The 21297-nt window shown below is 44.0% G+C and overlaps 1 protein-coding gene and 1 non-coding gene across 3 annotated transcripts in view; one reads left to right on the forward strand and one right to left on the reverse strand.

The window, feature by feature from the left end:
- Window positions 1-21010, forward strand: part of IRAK2 (interleukin 1 receptor associated kinase 2) — a 59678-nt gene extending 38668 nt beyond the window's left edge. For both annotated transcript variants that reach the window (XM_045063307.1, XM_004738517.3), the window contains 6 exons: window positions 1312-1421; window positions 3121-3316; window positions 6439-6501; window positions 14487-14687; window positions 18474-18762; window positions 19899-21010. In XM_045063307.1, the coding sequence (XP_044919242.1) occupies window positions 1312-1421; window positions 3121-3316; window positions 6439-6501; window positions 14487-14687; window positions 18474-18762; window positions 19899-20005 (966 nt within the window). In that variant the 3' untranslated portion in view covers window positions 20006-21010. The remainder of the gene's footprint in view (window positions 1-1311; window positions 1422-3120; window positions 3317-6438; window positions 6502-14486; window positions 14688-18473; window positions 18763-19898) is intronic.
- On the reverse strand, window positions 10467-10573 carry LOC123387247. Its single transcript, XR_006601581.1, has one exon. It is a non-coding gene; the product is annotated as a U6 spliceosomal RNA (small nuclear RNA).
- Window positions 21011-21297: the final 287 nt, after the last annotated feature.

A 21297-nucleotide genomic window follows, 5' to 3' on the forward strand; every position in this document is an offset into this window, starting at 1 on the left:
GCCTTGATCCCAGGACCCTGAGATCATGACCTGAGCTGAAGGCAGAGCTTTAACCCACTGAGCCACCCAGGAGCCCCTAAAACTACAATTTTAAAAACAATCTCCCTCCCATAAAATCCTCAAATAGGAGGAAGATTTATTCTGCAAGAGAATTACTGCTTCCCTTAACAGAGACCAGACAAAACGGTTATTCATGGTATAATAATGATTTTTATGTTTGCTACACTCTTGCTGTGTGCAAAACACCACGATAAAGGTTTTACACTTGTCCCCTTCAGGCCTAGCTACAACTCAAGAGGTATCCCCCCCCCCCGTTTTCCAAAAAAAGGAGTTTCTGGCGCAGAGAGGCAAAGCAACCTGCCCAAAGGAACACAGCTGACAGGTGTCAGGGCTGGAATTTAAACAGGGTTCATGTGGCTGTAAATTCCAGAGTTTTTTTTTTAAGATTTATTTATTTATTTATTTGACAGAGAGAGAGGGGAAGGGAAGCAGGCTCCCTGCTGAGCAGAGAGCCTGATGTGGGACTCGATCCCAGGACCCTGAGATCATGACCTGAGCTGAAGGCAGCGGCCCAACCCACTGAGCCACCCAGGTGCCCCAATTCCAGAGTTTTTGAGAAGGAATCTACAAGCAAGGCCAGCTCTCAGAGGATGTGGGACCTATGATGGGGCTTAAAAAATAAGTAGTGATTGAGCCTGGAGTTTCAGTCCTAGAACAACAGTGCCTGGGGGATGGTGAGGGTTTTAGCTCACCCTGTAATCCCCACCAGCCCCCATGAGGTCTCCCCAAATACACATAAAATTGCCATTAGGCCCATGTGCTTAGTGTGCTAACACAAGCTCCTCATCCCCTCTCCCAGGAGCCCTCTCCTAAAGGAAAATTCCAGACCTGCCACTGTATAGTCGTGATAAAAACAGCTGCAGGTTACTGAGCACCCACTGTGTGGCGGGCACCATACTAGGTGTGTACCGTATACTCATATACCATATACCCCCTACCATATTGTCCTCTGAGTCCTTAGAGCAACCCTAGAGAGGCATGGGGTTAACACTTTCATTTTATAGCTAAAGCAGAAATCAAGGCTCAGGGACATTGAGCGTCTTTCCCAGAGTCACACAGCTAGTGCGTGTCTGAGCTGGGATTTATATCGAGGTCTGCTGATGTCAGAATGGTACCCTGCCAGTACACCATGCTGGTTGAGCCCCCTCACAGAGGATGGGATGGTCTGGAGGAGAGACGGGAGCTGGGAGCTCATTGGGACTTGGAAAAGGCAGAGGTGTGACTGATTCTCTCCCTTTTTCTTTAATTTAGGGAGGCACAGACGCCCTCCTCTGGCCCCAGCGCGCCAGCATCTGCTCTGGGCTGCTTCGTGCTGTGGGGCACCTGCACAGCTTGGAGATCATCCATGGCAATGTCAAGAGGTGAGGGAGGGGGTCTCGAGGGCCTGCACTGCGGGGGTCCAGCCACACACATCCTGCGCCCCTTCCTCTCCCTCGGTCTCTTTTGCCCTTGGATGGCTCCTCCCACCCACCTCTCCTGGGTCTCTTCTATCTTTCTTTGTTATTCCCTCAAAACTCAGGGTTTCTGCTGTCCCCACACACTGCCTCCCTGTCACCGTGCTTGTCTTTTTGAGCTGGTGTTTTCCCAGCGCATACCCCACATCCCTGATGCCTTTTACTTCCAACCCAGCAGCTGGTCTGGACCTGATCCTGGAGCTTTGGGCCAAGGCCCCTAGGATTTTGAGCTCCTCACTCAGCATCTTCCTGGACGCGCACCCCCTGCTTATGTATCTGTTGGTAAAAGCAATTCATGTCAGGGAAGCTTCCTGCAGGGTAGGTGTGCAACCCAGTATCTTAGCACCATGCTCCCTGGGACATGAGGACAACAAGAGTCCTGTCTGGGGACTGGCAGCATGGAGAGACTCCAGAAAATACCAGAAAATCTGGCACAACTGACCTTGAAACCATAGAACTCATACTTCCTCCAAGTTTTCCATTTGGCTAGTAGAAGCCTTGTCCTCTTTTTTCCTCCCTGATTCTTGCTTGATCACACAGACAATTGTAATAGCAAGAAAGGAAATGAAAGGGTGAGAGGGTGAGAGGTCATTCTGGCCCTGGTGCCCTGACTTCTTCAACCATTGCCCACACGAAGTCCTAACCCTAAGGGGGCACTGTGTCTGCTTACCAATTCACGTTTTCTTTCTTACCCTTTTATTTAAACAAGGCAAACCTTTCCTCATGTGGCATGACATCATTTTTAGTGACTTCTTAGTTTTCTGTTGAAGGGATTGGCCCATAATTTACTTAACTACCCCTAATAGTGGATATTGGAATTGATGCCTGTTTTTTTTTTTTTTTTAAGATTTATTTATTTCAGGTGAGGGGGAGGGGAAGAGGGAGAGGGAGAGAGAATCCCAAGAGCATGGAGCCCAGTGGGGGGCTCAATCCCACAACCCTGAGATCATGACCTGAGCTGAAACCAAGAGTCGGACTCTAAACCGACTGTGCCACCCAGGCACCCCTGATGTCTATTTTTTAAACAACTGTTTAGGGTTAGTTTGATTATTTTTATCCATGTAATTTGTTTTCTTGTTTGTTTGTTTCTCCCTTTAAAGTAGCTTCTGAGAGTGTTGACTCCCACAGGTCAGATGCCCAGGTCCAATAATGTTTTTATTGTTCTTCATAGTCCCATGATCTGGGCGGGACCAATCACAAGGGATCGTAGCATTTAGACTCGAGTCTGTCAGGCCAGAGCCAGGGCTCACAACAGTGTTAGAGGGGCTCAAGCCTCCATAGCCCACGGTCTAGGCAAGCTGAGTTTGATGAGGGTTTGACATCTGTGGGGATCAGGGGGGCCGTACCTTGCTGACCACCCCAAAGGCCATTCCTGGGACAGCACAACTAATCTCAGCTCTGTCCTCCTTTGCTGGTGGAAGTGCGTTTCCACCCCCTTCCCTCACCGGGACCAGCTCAGAAAATCCAGGCAGAGGGTCTAAAGTGACTCTTAACTTGCCAGGGCCACTGCTGCTTATTGTGAAGTTGTTGTCTGAAAGGGTCTCCATGGCAATCTCTTCCTGTCCAGCTCCAAGTGAGAAAGTTCTCTCTGCTTTCTTTTCCACAGCTCCAATGTTTTGCTAGACCAAACCTTCACCCCCAAGCTGGCTCATCCAATGGCTCACCTGTGTCCTGACAACAAAAGGTCAAGATACACCATGATGAAGACTCATCTTTTCCAGGCCTCAGCTGCGTATCTGCCGGAAGATTTCATCAGGGTGGGGCAGCTGACAAAACGAGTAGACATCTTCAGCTGTGGAATTGTAAGAGCTCCCTTCTCTGCCTGGCCTTGGGCCTGTCCTCATTTGTCCTTCCCACAGCGTCTTTGTAAGGAGAAGATATAATAGAGCTCCCTAGATATAGTCCATCGAAGTAAAGTAAGGGCTGGCAAACTATGGCCTGGGGCGTATTTTGTGCAGCCTGTAGCTAAGAATAGTACATTTATAAAAGATGCTAATAAAAGATGCCAGCCTGGGTGGCGCAGTCAGTTAAGTATCTGGTGTCAGCTCAGGTCATGATCTTGGGGTCCTGGGAATTGAGCTCCCTGCTCATTGGGGAGTCTGCTTCTCCCTCTCCCTCTGCCCCCTGCTTGTGCTCTCTCTCAAATAAATAAATGAAATCTTTAAAAAAAAAAAACAGCATATGACAGAAATTTGGTTTGTGGCGCACAAAGCCTAAAATACTTACAGTCTAGCCCTGTTACAGAAAAAATTTGCCAGCCCTTGAAGTATTGTTACTCATGAGTGTCCAGCTTCTGTGAGGCTCTTTCCTTCTCTCTTTCCCAGCCAGCCAGCTATCTAACGGTCTATCCTGTTGGCTCACATTGTCCATCCATCTGTCCAGTCATCCATTCAACTGTCCCTCCAATATCCATCCATTCAACAGTCACCTGTCCGTTTAGTATCCACTTGTGCATCCTTTCTCCCTCCTCACGCCACCATCCTGTCTGTCATCACTGTGTGCCAGGCACTGGGAATAAAAACGTAACTCAAACACAGCCCTTCCCTCAGGAGTTCATGGTCTGAATATAGCAGTCTCCAAAGTATATTTCTGTGGAACACCCTTGAGGTCTCTGTAGGTTTGATGTATTTAAAGGGTTTCATGGCCAAAGAGGTATGATCAATGCTGGGTTAAGCAGAGTCATGCAGATTTCTTTACCATAAAATTAATCAGAGACTTTAATATGGTAGTGAGCCTTTAATCTAATTTAGTTGTGAATTCACCATAGCTGGGCAAATGGTATGCAGCATTTCCCAAAATCATTTGACTGTGGAACCTTGTTTCCTCACTCTCTCCATACCAGTGTCCCATGGAACCAAGTCTGGGAAATGCTGGCTGAAGAAAGTGACAGTCTCTGGTTGGCTTTTGTCAGGAGCAAACAGCTGCCTCTCAGACTGTGACTTCTCTCTCCTCTCTAGCCTCCAACTCTGTGCATCCTCCTTCTCTGTCCCATCTCTTGTCTATCCACCTCTCCCACTCGTGGCCTCCCTGAGCCACCTTCTGCTCTGATCCTGACCTCTAGATGCCAGATTCTGCTTCCTCCTATCTCCCGTGGGCTCTTCCGGTTTCCTTGCCCCCATCAACTCCACTGTGAGTGGCTCAGTGGAGCTCAGTGGGGCCAGCCAAGGCTCTTGCTCCTCTAAAAACCAGCAGGACTGACCCCTGAGGCTGCCAGGCAATCCAGGGTAGAGTGTGAGAGTGTGGGTTTGAGTCCCAGCTTAGTTACTTTCAACTCTGTGACCCTGGGCACCTGACCTGTAACTCTGGGCCTGTTTTGTCCTCTGTGAAAGGGGTTAGTGACAAATATGGAGACTAATACGATAATGCAAATAGTTAGCAGGTACCCTGCACTTTATTATTGTGGTGGTAGTTGGTATTCCTACTTTCACACCCTCAAAATCAAGAGTCAGATGCTCAACCAGCTGAGCCATCCAGGCGCCTCAACCCTTGACTTTTTAATTCAGCTGTTGATGCAACAATTTTTAAAATTAGTTTATGCATTCTGTGCCCACTGGCTCCCTTCACCTTTTTTTTCCCAGCTCTGCCACTAACTGACAGTATGATTCTGAACTCTGATCCTTCCGGTTGGGAACACTGCATTTCTCAGTGTTCTTCTTGTTGTTGTTGTTTTGTGAGCATTAAATGGCCTCTCTAAAAGGTTCAGCACAGAGCCTGCCTGTGGAAGAGGCAGAAGGGAATGTCTGTGTATTCATTACCCCTGTTCTTCCTCCCTTCCGGCCAGGAGCTGGTTGGGGAATCCCTTTTCAGCTTGCTCCCATTCACGCGCTGCAGGGTGCCCTCTGCTGCCCCCTGCTGGCCACTGCCGGTCTAACTAACCCATCAGGTCGTTCCTTTGAGGACAGAGGATTTCTTGGCAGCAAACGTGACTATTCCGACTTGCTTGGAGGGAGGTTGTGGGAGAGAGATTTGAAATTCAGGGTGGGGTACTCACTTCCTTATATTCACAACCAGCAGATCACCATTTACCAGGTAGGAATGCAGGCTCAGATTTTAGCCCTTTAGTGATTAGGGAAGAGAGTCAGAATTTGAGCCCAGGAAGGCCTGACTGTAGAGAGCCCTTAACCACTATGGTCTGTTGAGAATTTCTGTTCAAAGCAGCTTTCCCCTTTATGAAGACACACATCATGGTTTGTCAGTGTTGTGGTGTCTCACACTGGTGTAGAGCTCTGCTCCTTCTGTGAGTGGGTGAATTAATGAACAGGTCATGTTAATAAAGGCCTAGGATGAAACATGCTCTAAAGTCATGTTTAAACATCTAAATGTCAGTGAGACTTTCTGTGTAGAATAGACTTATGTACATGGATTCCTCCTTTCCTACAACTGACATAGCAATGCTTGCTTACCGTTTCTGATGGGTTTTTAAATGAAATGATCTTTAAAATATAGTGTGTGTGTGTAGATACATGTATATATGCAAAAATGTGTGTGTATAGTATACATTTATATATAAGTATATAGTATATGCATGTAAATATACATATTTACACATGCATTATTTATATATACATACATATTTTAATATAAATATACAGTATACATATATAAACATATACATTATGCATTTATATGGCTACACATATACATATAAAACTGATGGTAATATGCACATTGGTTTCCATCCTCCCTGACTTGCTGTTCATTCAAAGCTTCTATTAGCAGCTGGGTGATATGTTTAGTTGGAGGAGGTATTGAGTAATATTCCCATGTTCCTGACTTTGGGCAAGTGTTTATACTGGCAAATGGCAGAGTAGGGCCTGGAGCTCCCCGTCTTTGTTAGTAAGAAGAGTCATTGCTCTTGGCCTCTGTCTCTAGCCTGAACTTTTGCTTGAGTGTCTGAACCATGCTAACTGCATATTCTCTCCAGGTGCTAGCTGAGGTCCTCACCGGCATCCCTGCAATGGATAACAACCGAAGCCCCGTTTACCTGGTAAGGGAACCAGTCACTTCTGGCTCACAGCTACTGGGGGTTGTGGGGGTGGGGGGTTGCTCAGGAGGGCAAGAACCTCCACAGTAACCATTTTACAGATGGTTATGAGGTCTCAGTCTACAGCTTGATTTGCAAAGTAATCTTAACCTCTCCCCTCCCTTACCAACCAGCCCATGGTCACTTTTTCATGGTAAGAGAACTTAGAATGTTTAGGGGAAACCCATTTCTTCACTCTACGCATCTGGCAATGATGTAGGATTTGTCTTGAATTTGGTAAAAGTCAGTCCTCTTAAGCAGGTTCCTGTAATAAAAGCAGTAGTTTTCATTTTGTAGGTTCAAAGGTTTATCTTTCACATATGTACACATACGGGGCCATTTCAAAAATGTAACAGTGGAGCCAGACTCTGTTTGGCACTTTACATATATTATCTTTCTCAGTCATCACAAAATCCCACTGAGATTGATTGGGTCATGACGTTCACCTGCCCTTGAGAAAAGCAGTCTCTGAGGTTCCCCCGAGATTTCGGCTTTACTTAGTGTCAGAGCCGAAGTTCCACATCAGGTCTTCTGGACGGCAGATCCTGAGTTCTTAACCCTGGCACTCTGCTGACTGTTTAATTCTCATGACAGTCCAACCTGAATTCAACCATGAATTCAGGATTATCATCACCCCCATGTTGCAGATGAGAAAACTAAGGCCAAGGTAAAGACACTTATGTCCCACAGTGAGATCAGTGGTGAACTGGGATTTGAACCCATGTCTTCTGCAGAGTTCCAAATCCTGTGAAAGCTCCACTCCTCTTCCTTAGTTTGAGAAGAAGCACCTTTCCTGACTTGATGTTGAGGCCATTAGAACAGTTGTTTTTTTTGGTGACTGGGCCCCCAAAACATTCCCTGGGCCCTGGGGTCGGGAGCTGAAGGCCTACTTACCCACAGAAAGCCATTCCACTTTTGGGGACTGGGGCCCCAGTTATTACCAAGAGGTGGGTTTCAGCACCTCAGATGTGGTTCCGGGCAGTGTGAGGTGGTTTCTCATATTCTGACATTTTTATTTTCTTTTTCTTTCTTTCTTTCTTTTTTTTTTTTTTCCAAGATTTAATTTATTTATTTGACAGACAGAGATCACAAGTAGGCAGAGAGGCAGAGAGAGGAGGAAGCAGGCTCCCCGCTGAGCAGAGAGCCTGATGCGGGGCTCAATCTCAGGTCACTGCGATCGTGACCTGAGCCGAAGGCAGAGGCCTTAACCCACTGAGCCACCCAGGTGCCCCTTCTGACAGTTTTCTTGAGATGAATTTCCTAACAGTTCTCTGGGTCTCCCTGGATGAATGTTGCAGGAGAAGAAGTCTTTTGAGATACTTACGTGAAATTTTCTAGAAGATGTTTTTGTTAATGTTTTCTAAAAATGTGGAGGAAGGGACACCTGGCTGGCTCAGTCTGTGGAGCATGTGACTCTTGATCCTGGGTCGTGAGTTCAAGCCCCAGGTTGGGCGTAGAGTTTACTTTAAAAAAATGTGGAGAATATAATTTTTTTAAAAATCTTAATTAAAGGGATGCCTGGGTGGCTCAGTTGGTTAAGCAGCTGCCTTCGGCTCAGGTCATGATCCCAGCGTCCTGGGATCGAGTCCCATATTGGGCTCCTTGCTCCGCAGGGAGCCTGCTTCTCCCTCTGACTCTGCCTTCCACTCTGTCTGCCTGTGCTCGCTCTCACTCTCTCTCTCTCACAAATAAATAAATAAAATCTTTAAAAAAAAAAATCTTAATTAAAAAAATTAATATTGAGCATGCTTTTAAGATTCAAATCAGAGGTGAAACCTAATAGCACCTAATGTGGTCCATGGTAGGAGGAAGTAGGCCTCTCTTCCACCCTCGGGGGAGTGTTTGTGGCCACAGTGTTTTCCAAAGGTCATTGGGGGGTTTCCATCAAAATTCTACATGGGTGCACCTTCTGATGCAGTAATTTCACTTGTACAGTGGGATACATACAAGGGAGAAAAGACAGGTGGACACGGCCTTCTCATTATAGTGTTATTTATGTTAGTAAATAGCTGCAAACAAGTAAAATATCTGTCAGTTTGGAGATGGTGAAGGAAATTACAGTATAATTACATATCATGATAATTCCATGAATTATTTGTAAGTAAATTTATGATGTTTATAAATAATAAGAATGAAGTGTATAATGTGATTAATTTTGACACATGTATATATCTGTGAAATTGTCACCAGGACACGTTCATGACCTGCCTCCTACCCGGGAAGTTATCTCTTCTCCTTGGTAATCCTCCCCTCCCACCCCTCCGATGCCTCCCAGTCCCCCCTGGCCACTGATCTGCTTTCTGTCACTGCACAAAATTCCACTCTCTGGACTTTCATAATAAATGAAATCAGAGAGAGCTGGCTCTTTTGGTGTCCGGATTTTTCCACTCAGCATGGTTATTCTGAGATATGTCCCATGCTCTTTGCACGAGTCCATAGTTCATTTCTTTTTGCTGAGTAGTTTTCCAAGGCAGGGCTGTGCCACTGTGTGTCCACTCACCTGTTGATGGACATTTGGTGTGTCTCCAGTATACCCCTATATCTGCTAGGTACTTTTCTGTGTAGGTCTCACTATTGACATGTGCATTCATTTCTATTGAGGTGTAAGTCACACTTGTGAGGTGTACAGAATGGTACACAGTTTGGAAAGTGTGGACAGTTATGTAACCAAGACCACTATAATCAAGATATGGAGTATTTTTCATCATTCCAGAAAATTCCCTTGGGCAAATTTATCCCTTCTCCCTGCTTCCTGATCTAATTTCTTTAAAAAAAAAATATTTATTTATTTGACAGAGAGTGAGTGCACACAAGCAGGGGGAGCAGCAGGCAGAGGGGGAAAGAGAAGGTTCCCCGCTGAGCAGGGAAGCCTGATGTGGGGGTCCATCCTAGGACCCCGGGATCATGACTGGAGCTGAAGGCAGATGCTTAATTGACTCAGCCACCCAGGCTCTCCTCCTGATCTAATTTCTGTCCATATAGTTCTTTTTTGGAGTACCAGGTAGATGGAATCTTAGAGTATATACCTGTTTTATCAGGCTTCTTTCACTTTGTGTTGTGTTTTGAGATTTATCCTTGTTACTGTGCATTCCAGTCATCATTCCTTTTATTGTTGAGGAGTATTTCACTGTATGGATGTATGACCATTTGTTTATCCATCAGTTGTTGGACATTTGGGATGCTTCCAGGTTTTGGTCTTTCTGAATAAAGCTAACATAAATGTTCTTATTTTAAAAAATGAGAAAAACATGTATGTTCTGACAGGGAACTATTTCTAAGTGAAAAAAGCAAGTTCAGAACAGTATATAGTTTAATCCCATCTTTGGTAATAAATAGATGGACAGATGAAAAAAGTTGTGTCCTATATTTTCTTGTTTTTAAATTGGGGATAATGATAGTACCCAAGAGGATTTAGTGAACGTTAAGGAGTACTAACCTAAAACAGGACCAGGGGTGCCTGGGTGGCTCAATGGTTTAAAGCCCCTGCCTTTGGTTCAGGTCATGATCTCAGGGTCCTGGGATAGAGTCCCGCATCAGGCTCTCTGCTCAGCGGGGAGCCTGCTTCCTCCTCTCTCTGCCTCTCTGCCTCTCTGCCTACTTGTGATCTCTGTCTGTCAAAAAAAAAAAAAAATTTAAAAAAACCCCCAAACAAAACAGGACCAAAAACAGTGACTAGAACATAGTAGAACTTATTATGTGTTAGCTATTACTATTATTACTGTTATTTGTTTGTTTTTTTGGGGATATAAATTTCTGTTGTTTATTAACATATAATGTATTATTTACCTTAGGGGTACATGTCTGTGAATCATCAGTCTTAAACAATTCACAGCTCTCACCATAGCACATACTCTCCCCAATGTCCATAACCCAGTCACCCTATCCTTACCTCCCCACCCCCCAGCCACCCTCAGTTTGTTTTGTGAGATAAAAATATGGAACACTTCACAAATTTGCGTGTCATCCTTGTGCAGGGCCCATGCTAATCTTCTCTGTATCCTTCCAGTTTTAGTATATGTGCTGCCAAAGTGAGCACTGTTATTTTTTTTAAAAGGTTTTATTTATTTATTTGTCAGAGAGAGAGCACAAGCAGGGGGAGCAGCAGGCAGAGGAAGAAGTAGGCTCCCTGCTGAGCAAGGAGCCTGATGAACTTGATTCCAAGACCCTGGGATCATGACCTGAGCCAAAGGCAGACGCTTAACCGACTGAGCCACCCAGGTGCCCCTATTACTGTTATTTTAATACCCCTTAAGCAGTTTCTTGCTACTGTAATAATTATATATATATGTAACCAAAGTGATTATAGCTATAGACTTCTTAGCAGAAGGTCTTGGGTAACATAATGCGAACCATTAGCGGGTATTACCTTTGGTGAGTGAAAATAAGGAGATAATCTGTGTACTTGGTTCTGAAAACCCATCCACACACGGTAGTGGTACCATGCTCTCTCCTCCCCTTTCCTGGCCTCAGGCATAGCCAGTTTTTTTAAAACCATTTTTGTTATGGACAATTTCAAATATGCACAAAAGTAAAGAGAAGATTATAAGGAATCTCCATACATGCATCCCAATAGTTATCAACATTATTCTTATTTCTTCTGGAACCAAAAAACCTGTGTGTGTGTGTGTGTGTGTGTGTGTGTGTGTGTGTGTGTGTGTGTTTTAAAGCATGTGACAGATATTATGTTATTTTACCCATAAAATAATTTTCTTAATTCCTTAATATCATTTAAGGCCCATTCCATGTTTAAATTTCCCAAGTTGTCTCAAAAATTGCTTTTTAAATTTGGTTTGTTTGAAACTAACACAAAGTCCACATGTTACCATTAATTATATTTCTAATAAATATGTTCAAAAAATGAAAAAGGAGTGCCTGGGTGGCAGAGTCAGTTAAGCATTTGACTCTTGGTTTCAGCTCAGGTCGGGATCTTGCCCCATGTTGGGATCCATATTCAGTGCAGACTCTGTTTGGGACTTTAAACACATGATACTCCGTAGAAAAACATATTTAAAAGGCAGAGCTCACAAGAGAGAATTGTGCAAAAGGGCATTCATAAAGGCAGCCCTTGCCAGCTGGAGGTTTTTAGTTTCCAGGTAATGAAGTCCTCATGGTGTTAGCCAATTAGGTATTGCTGAATCCTCAGATGACCCATTTTCTGGCTGGGGAAACTGAGGCATAGTGGGGACTGTCTTCCTTTGTTTTTGAAACAAATATCACAGCCCATGCCTGATAATATCTGTTAATCTTTTGTTTCCCAGATTTGTAAGTGTATTTTTATGAAAATCTGCATAAAGTAATAAAAATAAATTTAGTTTTACATTTAACGAGTGACCTCTGTTAAAAATAATAAAATTACATAAAAAAGAAGAGAATAAACTTAGCCAAAAAATAAGTTAGTATGTACAACTTCTGAAAACATTTGTGAGGTACTTACTATGTGCCAGACACTGTTCTTGGGGTTGAGAATACAAAGGTGAGCAGGAGTTCCATCCTGGAACTTTCATTCTCGTGGAGGAGAGCACACCATATTCAAGTAAATGAAAACGTATGTAATTCCAGGCCAGTGATATGTGCTATTAGGAAATGTGAAATAAAAGGTGCCTGGATGGCTCAGTCAACTGGGTGTCTGCCGTTAGCTCCGGTCATGGTCCTGGAGTTCTGGGATCAAGTCCCACGTCAGGCTTCTGCCTTGTGCGATCTCTCTCTCAAAAATAAATAAATAAAATCCTAAAAAAAAAATTAAAAAGAAATGTGAAATAAGGTTAGAGGATAGAGTGGAGGAGCAGGGAAAGGGATATTTTAGGTCAGGGAAGGCTTGGAGAAGGTGGCATCTGGGCAGAGATGTACTAGGACGTCAGGTACTAGGACGAGGTGAGACTTAGAGGAGGAGCATTCTAGGCAGAGGGAGCAGCAATGCAAAGGCCCTGGGGCAGGATGAGTTTAGGTGCTTCCAAAAATAGCTAGAAGCCAGAGTGACTGAGTACAGTGAGTCACAGGGGGAGGAGACAAGATAGGAAAGGACAGCAGGTGCCAGACTGTCACAAAATCTGGGGTTTCTGATGGTCATATTTACAGATGGGAAAGTGGGAACTCTTGACATTAAAAATGACACAAACAAAAACTCTTAATTTTAATATTTCTAATTATAAATGCAAGAAAGGCTTGTTAGAACATTTAGTAAGTACAGGACCTTGGGCACCTCAGTGACTTGGTTGGGGGTCTGCTTTCAGCTCAGGTCACAATCCTGGAGTCCTGGGATTGAGCCCCATGTCAGGCTCCAAGCTCAGTGGAGGGTCTGATTCTCCCTCTCCCTCTGCCTCTCTCCCCTTGCTTGTGCTGTCTCATTAGTGCTCTCGCTTATGCTCTCTCACTCTCAAAAAAAAAAAAAAAGACAAAAAACAAAGCTTATATATAACACAGAATATACATGGAAAATTTATATATAGATGTTTTATTATTTATACAATAAATATATCACAAATATAAATACATAAATATAAATGTTTCATGTTAATGTAAATGCAATAGATTAATGCACTATATATTATACCAATCAATATTATACATAATTACATATTTTCTTATATTTAATCAATGTATCTAATATTGTAACTATATATATTTGCAAATATGTAAATATATACTTATGAAATATGATCAATTTATACTATATAAATGTGTTATGTATTTTTGCAAAAATATATAGCATATCTTCTGTTATATGCATAGTTCAGATTCCTGCTTTCTATATAGTATAAAATGTTATAAAACTTATATGTAAATACAAAGTTTATAAAATATATAGGTATATATAATGTTTATATAGTATTAAATAAACAGGGGTTAGGGGTGCCCAGCTGGCTCATTTGGAAGAGCATGCAGCTCTTGATTTCAGTGCCGTGAGTTCCAGACCCACCTTGTATAGAAATTACTTAAATACATAAAACTTAAAAAAAATGATATTTCTCAAACTTTGATAAATAAATAAATATGTATGGGTCAGAAACTGCATCCTAAAATGTGTATTTCATATCATAAAAGAGCTCACCTGTAATTGCTACTAAGATTAAGTTATTAATATAGGTAAAGTGCCCAACATGTAGTAGTATAGAAATGGTGGCTATTAATTATTATTATTAATTTTTATCATTAAGAGACTATTGAATCTTTATTCTGTGTTGAGTATCATACTTTATGCTTCAGATGTATAGTATCTTTTTTTTTTTTTTTTTAAAGATTTTATTTATTTATCAGAGAGAGGGGGAGAGAGCGAGCACAGGCAGACAGAATGGCAGGCAGAGGCAGAGGGAGAAGCAGGCTCCCTGCCGAGCAAGGAGCCCGATGTGGGACTCGATCCCAGGACGCTGGGATCATGACCTGAGCCGAAGGCAGCCGCTTAACCAACTGAGCCACCCAGGCGTCCCGTATAGTATCTTTTTAAAAAAAAAATTTATTTCAGAAAGAGAGCCCGTGAGCACCTGCTGTGGGTTGTGGGGGGAGGAGGGGCAGAGGGAGAGAGAGAAGCAGACTCCCTGCTGAACAGGGAACCCTACCTGGGGCTGGATCCCAAGACCCTGAGATCATGACCTGAGCCCAAAGGCAGACACTTAACTGACTGAGCCACCTGGGTGCCCCTAGATGCATTATATCTTTTAATCTTTGTGTTAGTCTTATTATCCCCACTTTCCTAATGAAGCAACTGAGGCCTAGGATAAGCCCCTGCCTTTGTGGACTATACTATGGAATGCCCGGTATGTGTAGGGAATTTAGCAATTCTCCAGTTCTGGCTTTTTCACTTGTTTCTTGGATCTTTGCATTTATTTTTTAAAATCCTGTTTTCTTTGAAGTTTTGCAGGTCTGGTGCGGTTGCCGGGGCAGCTGGGGCCCATGTGGTGGAATCCCATATCCCTGCAGCTCACACGGGCGTGTTTATCTTGTTCTTCCCACAGAAGGATTTACTCCTCAGTGAAATCCCAAGCAGCACCACCTCACTGTGCTGCAGAAAGACAGACATGGAAAAGGTGATGGCTATGGAGATCTGCCAGAGGTACCTGGAGAAGAGAGCTGGGAGGCTGCCAGAGGACTGTGCTGAGGCCTTGGCCATGGCCACCTGCCTCTGCCTGAGGAGGCGGAATGCCAGCTTGGCTGAGGTGAGCCTCACTCTCAGCCTTTTCCCCCGTGGCCATGGGCCCCTGACCTGGGTGGCCTCACGGTTCTGCTTTACCAGGAACTGGGGCATGGCTTGGGATTGAGGCCTTTACTTAGATGTCATTTCATAAGCCAGTGCTGTATGTGATTGCAAAGATCGTATTGGAGCTCATAGAAGCAGAGGAGAGAATCAAATGGATAAGGGTAGCTCAGGAGCCTGAGGGTGGTGTGCTGGGAGGCCGGGGGGCGGGCAGGATCCCAGGCTCAGATGTTAACAGAACACTGCTTTCTCTGAATCTCCTTGATTCCTCCTCTCTGGTCTATAGACTCCCTTTTCCTTGCCTCTATCCTCTTGGCCAGGGGATATGGCTGTCTGTCTTGTTTATATGTTATAGTTCTATACCACTGAGAGATCAAGTCTCCAGGTCCCAATTCCAGTCTCTCAGTGAGAGAAGCTGTTTGGCTTCCCTACAGTCAGAAGTGTACCTGTTGGCCAATCTGGTAAGGTGAGGGGAGTGGTGGTCAGGGGGCCTACCCCAGAAAGGTGAAAAAGGCTGATCCCAGAAGAAAGGAGCATCTTTGGCTGCTGGGCTTAGGCAGATATGCCAGAAATCAACCACATTAGGAGCAAAATATTTTCCTATGGATGTGATATATAGTGGTGGTTTCCATGGTAACAGGTGTAAATTTGGGGACCACTGCTAGATATTTCTAAGGACCAAAGAGTTGCCCGAGAGGGCTCTTTGAGACCATCTAGACCATCTAGCTGAGTGATTTTCAAGTGGTGCCTGGCAGAGAGGGGCTCCTTGAAGTTACCTTGGGAATTGCTTTCAGCAGCAAGAGGGCATGGAGAGCTGCAGGCCCCACCCATGAATACCACCAGACACCCCCGTTCACTTCACAGAATCATATTGAATTCTAAGTAATTTATCTGAGGGAAGGTTTTAGCAGCTGAAAAAAAAGTCTTCAAACACCACTGCTGTAGCCCAAGCCTGCCATTTTATAGGAAGTAAAGGTCTAGAGAGGAGAAGAGGAGGCCAGAGTGAACTTCTGTCAGAGCTCTCTGGACTCCTGATTCATTCCCTTGTTCACCGTCTTTCACCATGATGTGGCAGGAGCTAGAGACCCACAACTCAAGACCCTAGTCAATGGTCTTCACCTGGGCTGTTCCCCAAGTTCCTGAGTGGTAACAGTGTTCAGTCAGTCAGCACTTGTGTGCGGGGACCTGGGGGATAAATCGGTGAAGAAGGCAGGCCCAGTTCTACTTTCCTGGAGCTCTCAGACAATGCACAGGAATCATCTGGGTGGGGAGCATTGGGATAGTATGTGATGGGGACCCACCCAGGGGGACTTTCCCCGAGGAAGTGATGTGTGAGCAGACAAAGAGCAATCCAAGCAGACGGAACAGCTCATGCAAATGGCTTAAGGAGAGAGAACGCCTGGTTTGGTCAAGGGTCTGAAGGGTCAGAGTGGCTAGAACAAGTAGTACTTGGGGAAGAGTGGTTTATGGTGGAGCTGCTGAGGAAGGAGGAGCCCAGTAGTTGAGGGCTTTGCAGGCTCAGGTAGGATTTTGACGAAAACACTAGGGGTTTGAATCAGGGGCAGTACATAATCAGATTGGTGTTCTAAAAAGATCCCTCTCCCTGAACCACTTATTTCTTTTTTCAGGCTTTCATCTCTTCATTTATTTTATTCTTCTCTTCATTGTATCACTTGAAGAAGCTGCTATAATTGAGGAGACCAGAATCCAGTGTTTTAAATGAGATAGTTTATTCTTTTTAGCTTAAACACTTGACTGTAGGCAGTTTAGAGTTGATGTGACAGTGCCACTTTATTGGGGACGCCAGGCTCCCTTTGTATTGTTGCTCTGCTATCCTTACTATGTGGATTCCAATTCAGAGTCCAGGATGGCTGCTCTAGCTCAGGCCATCACATCTGCATTCCAGCCACTGAAAGGATGTTAAGAGGAGAACACACTCCCTACCTTTTTTTTTTTTTTTTTTTTTAAGATTTTGTTTATTTGTCGGAGAGAGAGGGCAAGCAGGGGAAGTGGTAGGCAGAGGGAGAAGCAGTCTCCCTGCTGAGCAAGGACCCTGGGATCATGACCTGAGCTGAAGACAGACAATTAACCAACTGAGCCACCTAGGTGTCCCCACTCTCTGCCTTTTAAATGTGTGACCTGGAAATGCACACATCACTTTTTCTCACACTCCACAGGCCATAATCTAGTGACATGGCCACACATAGCTACAAGGGAATGTAGCTTGACAAATACTTATTGGGCATATACTGTGAAGATTTGTCTCAAGAGGTGATATTTGAAGTGGACCTTGAAGGATGAGGAGGTATTTGCTGTGTGAAGTAAAGGGGATAGGGCATTTGAGGTATACAAAGAGGAATGAGAAATGGTCCTTGCCTTCAGTATTTCACAAACAGACTAGGAAGATGAGAGCTCATCTGGGTCATGGACATGAAGACAAGTAAGCCTTGGTCAGTAATCAGCTCTGCTACCTACTGGCTAAGTGCCTTGGGCAAGGAGCTCAACTTCTCTGATCTTTTAATTTTTTACCTATAAAAACTTATTGTGTATCATATTTCAAATGTACTTTGTAAATTGCAAAGGCGTTGAGCAAGTGAGATGTATCATTGTTATTAAGGATATGCTTATATGCCGTTTACATACTTTGTATGTAAAGAAGAAATATTCCTTCCTTCTGATTTCCTAACCTCCCTAATTAGAAACTCCTTCAAAGGCAAGTAATATCTATATTACTTAGGGCATTTCCAGTTCAAAGTGATAGAACTCGGTCAAACTCTTAGTCTCACATACATACTCACACAGCAAGGGAGACTGGGAGGGAGTATATAAATGAGTGAAAGAATAAATGAATGAATGAATTTATTGGGTCATGTAACCAAACAGTGGACAGGACAGGCATTGGTAGGCCAGCTAGACCCAGGGTCTCCACCAGCAAAGGTGCATTTATCTGTGTCTCTATGCCTGTGCCCCACTTTTCCATTTCTCGCTTCTGCTTTTTTCTTTGCAGAGGTCTTCATTTTTCCCTCCTGTGAATGGGTTTTCTTTGTGGGTGGAGTCTGGGTCAACCACTAGAAAGGAATTGGGAATCCTTCCTCAGTAAGCTCTTGCCCAAACCTGGATCATTACTGGGTCAGAAGAATAGGATACAGTGATTGGTCCATCTTGGTCATGTGCTCTCATCTATGGCTAGGGTAGATGGGGCAAGTTCAGCTCTGTTCAAAGGGCTTTCACTGTTCTTCCAGACAAAGCAAAAAGAATCAACATTTGATTCTTCATTATCTCTCCTGAGGCCTGTGATACCTGTAAGATTTTGATTTCAGGAAGAGTTTTGTTTTACTTTTATTTTTTTAATTAACATATAATGTATTATTTGCCCCAGGGGTACAGGTCTGTGAATCATCAGGCTTACACATTTCATAGCACTCACCATAGCACAAATACTCCCCGGGGTCCATAACCCAGCCACCCTATCTCCCCCCCACCCAGCAATATCAGTTTGTTTCCTGAGATTAAGAGTCTCTTACGGTTTTTCTCCCTCCTGATCCCATCTTGTTTCATTTTTTTCCCTCTTTTTTTTTTTTTTTTTCCTGAAGTAGGCCTCCATGCCCAGCATGGAGTCCAACATGAGGCTTGAACTCACAACCCTGAGATCAAGACCGGAGTTGAGATCAGATGTCCAATGCTTAACTGACTGAGCCATCCAGGTGCCCCAGTCTCAGAAGGAATTCTTTTCTCTCCTCTGCCCAAGGTGTGTGGCTATGTGGCCATTGTGGACAAGCGGCTCAGAGGTCAAGAGACGCTGCTTCCTTGGAGTGGGCTTTCTGAGGTCACAGGCTCTTCCTCCAATACTCCAGAAGAAACAGATGACGTGGACAATTCCAGCCTTGATGCCTCCTACTCCATGAGGGTAGCACCCAGGGCTGGGGCTGCTGCCTCACTCCCTTCAACAGAGGATGGAGAAGGCAGGCTGCAGGTCTGTGGCGGAGCACAGGCAGACTCCTCAGCGGCCTCTGCCAGTCTGGAGCCTTCCCAGGATGGTAAGTGTGTGGAGATCTGAGTGCATGTGCAAGCGCTTTCGTGTGTCTCTAACTCAGCCCATTCCTTCTGTCGCTCTCATTCATGCCTTCCTCGATTATTCAGCCATTCACCTACAAGCAGACTGCTCAAAAAGCAACCTTGGATAGGGGTCATCCTTGATACCTCCCTCTGTCTCTGGCCCCTTATGTCCGGTCCCTCACCTAGTCTATTCATTGGCCTAAATATCTCTTAGTTCCATCTGATTCTTTGCACTGCCTCCCATGCCCCCCTTGGCTAAGCTACTGTCCTCTTGCTGGATGACCACACACCCTTCCTGTGTCCTCTCTTCCTTGTTTTAATATTTTATTTTATTTTGTTATTTTATTTTAATTTTTTATTTTCAGAGTGGTTTTTAAAAACAACTCATGCCACCTCTTGTTTAAAGCTCTTATGTGGGTCCCCATCGTACTTAGGGACCAAGTCAAAACTCCTAATTTCTCTGTCTCTCCTTTCCAAATATCCCAGTCTTCCTTCTGAAATAAAAATTTGGGAGGCTTTTTCAATGCAGTGTCCCCCTCCCCTAGTAAACATGGCTTAATGAATGTCCCAGGCTCTACCACTCCTATTGTTCCTCCTCCCACTGGGAGGAGAGAGGAGGGAAAACAGAGAGGGGGTATAAATGTTCATCCGAACCTCTTCCATCCGTGGGAGGAACATGGAAGCCCCCTCCTTTCAGAAAAGTGGGGCAGGTAGTAGGACTTCACTGCAAAGGCAGAAACAATGAAAATGCTCATTATACTCAGGGCCTGATTCAGAAATCTGACTTAAGTGAGAAACTGAACAAGTCTGGCTTTCTAAGAATTATAATAATAGTAACTATTTCCAAATGCCTTTTGTTGAAGTTCCTTCTTTAAATTTCTTGTTGAGGGGGGCATGGGTAGTTCAGTGGGTTAAACCTCTGCCATTTGCTCAGGTCATGATCTCAGGGTCCTGGGATTGAGCCCCGTGTCAGGCTCTCTGGTCAGCGGGGATCTGCTTCCCCCTCTCTCTCTGCCTGCCTCTCTACCTACTTATGATCTCTCTCTCTCTCTCTTTTGCTTTGTCAAATAAATAAAATCTTTAAAAAAATAAACTTTTTGTTGAACATCAACTACAGAGACTTCATGGAAAATCGAGATCAATGAGGCCAAAAAGAAACTGATGGAGAATATCGTGTTCTACAAAGAAGGGAAACTGGACAGCATTGAGCTTTTTGGCCCCTGAGGCCTAGAGCACGGCTTGTCCTCAATTGGAAAGATGAACACCTAATCAAGAAAAAGATCTGAGGCAGAATCATAATCTCCCAGGAAACACCAAACATCAGCTTTCCTGGACCAGGGAGAGAAGCTTCCATCTTGCCAGAGTTAGGAAAGAAGGGACCTCAGCTTTTCAATACACAAAAATCCATGAAGTCATCGTTCTTTCTGGGATTTGTCAATCAGAGCTGGGGATCAGAGGACCGAAGCGGAAACCCTGGTCCATGGGCCCCGGATATGGGTGATTATGTGGTTTTTGGGGTGTGTGTGGCAATACTGTTACCCAGCTCATGGCCCTCAAGAACTGAGGGAGGACTGTCAGTTGTACTTTCCAAAGTTACATCTCTGTGTCATATTTGCCGACAACCACCATGGCCTGAAAGATTCTCAGCTGCAGTTTACAAATACCAGACACCTGGCAAAGGGCTCTCTGTAGGTTTTCCACGTTCTCCCTCAGTAATCTTGTAGCCACAGATATTTATTTAGTGCCCACTCAGCACCTTTATCCCCCATCCCACTAATGCTAATATTTTTAGTGGAGCTTTTGTTTTGAGTGTATGTATTATTTATGGGTGAATGAAGAATCAAGAGAGCTAGTGTCATGTCCAGTTCTGTTGTTATTTAAATCAATTATTTAATTTCTGGAACCTTGGTTTCCTTGTAAGTAACACCGGTACATTTTCCTTCCCTGGCTTGTTGGGAGGAACAGGTGAAACACGGTTACAGAAGTACTTTGAAAATGCACTTGTCCTTTTTTATAAAATAAATGAAAAAACATTAAACATATATTTCTGCCACATACCTAAGTTTTATGCAGTGGGTATTCGTCTGAAAAGTCATGTTGCAAATCTTTTTGTGAAACAGATGTTATTTAAAATTCAGTGTGTCCTATTTTAAATAATCCTACTGTAGTGACTTTTTGTATAAATAAAATATATATAAAATATAAATAAAAATACATCCGTAAAGTCAACAGATCTCTTGCAATTAGTTTTGTGTCCAGATGAATTTGTTTGGAGAAGGGGCTCTGGGCCCATGATAAGGGGATATCAGGGAGCGCCTAAGAGTTGGGTGCTGGCTTAAATGTTGGTGTTAGTAGCTGTGTGATCTTGGGTCAAGTTAGGGAGTTACTCTGAGCCTCTGGTTCTTCATCTATACAATGGGGATTTAAAAAAAAAAAAAAGAAGTACCTGTCTCATGGATTTGCCAGGGCACGGGGAAGATCTTGCTTCATGAAAACATTCCATAGTCCCGGAACCA

The sequence above is a fragment of the Mustela putorius genome, unplaced genomic scaffold (genome assembly GCF_011764305.1).
Source record: "Mustela putorius furo isolate JIRA1106 unplaced genomic scaffold, ASM1176430v1.1 tig00003850_pilon_pilon_pilon, whole genome shotgun sequence".
NCBI classification, from domain to species: Eukaryota; Metazoa; Chordata; class Mammalia; order Carnivora; family Mustelidae; genus Mustela; species Mustela putorius.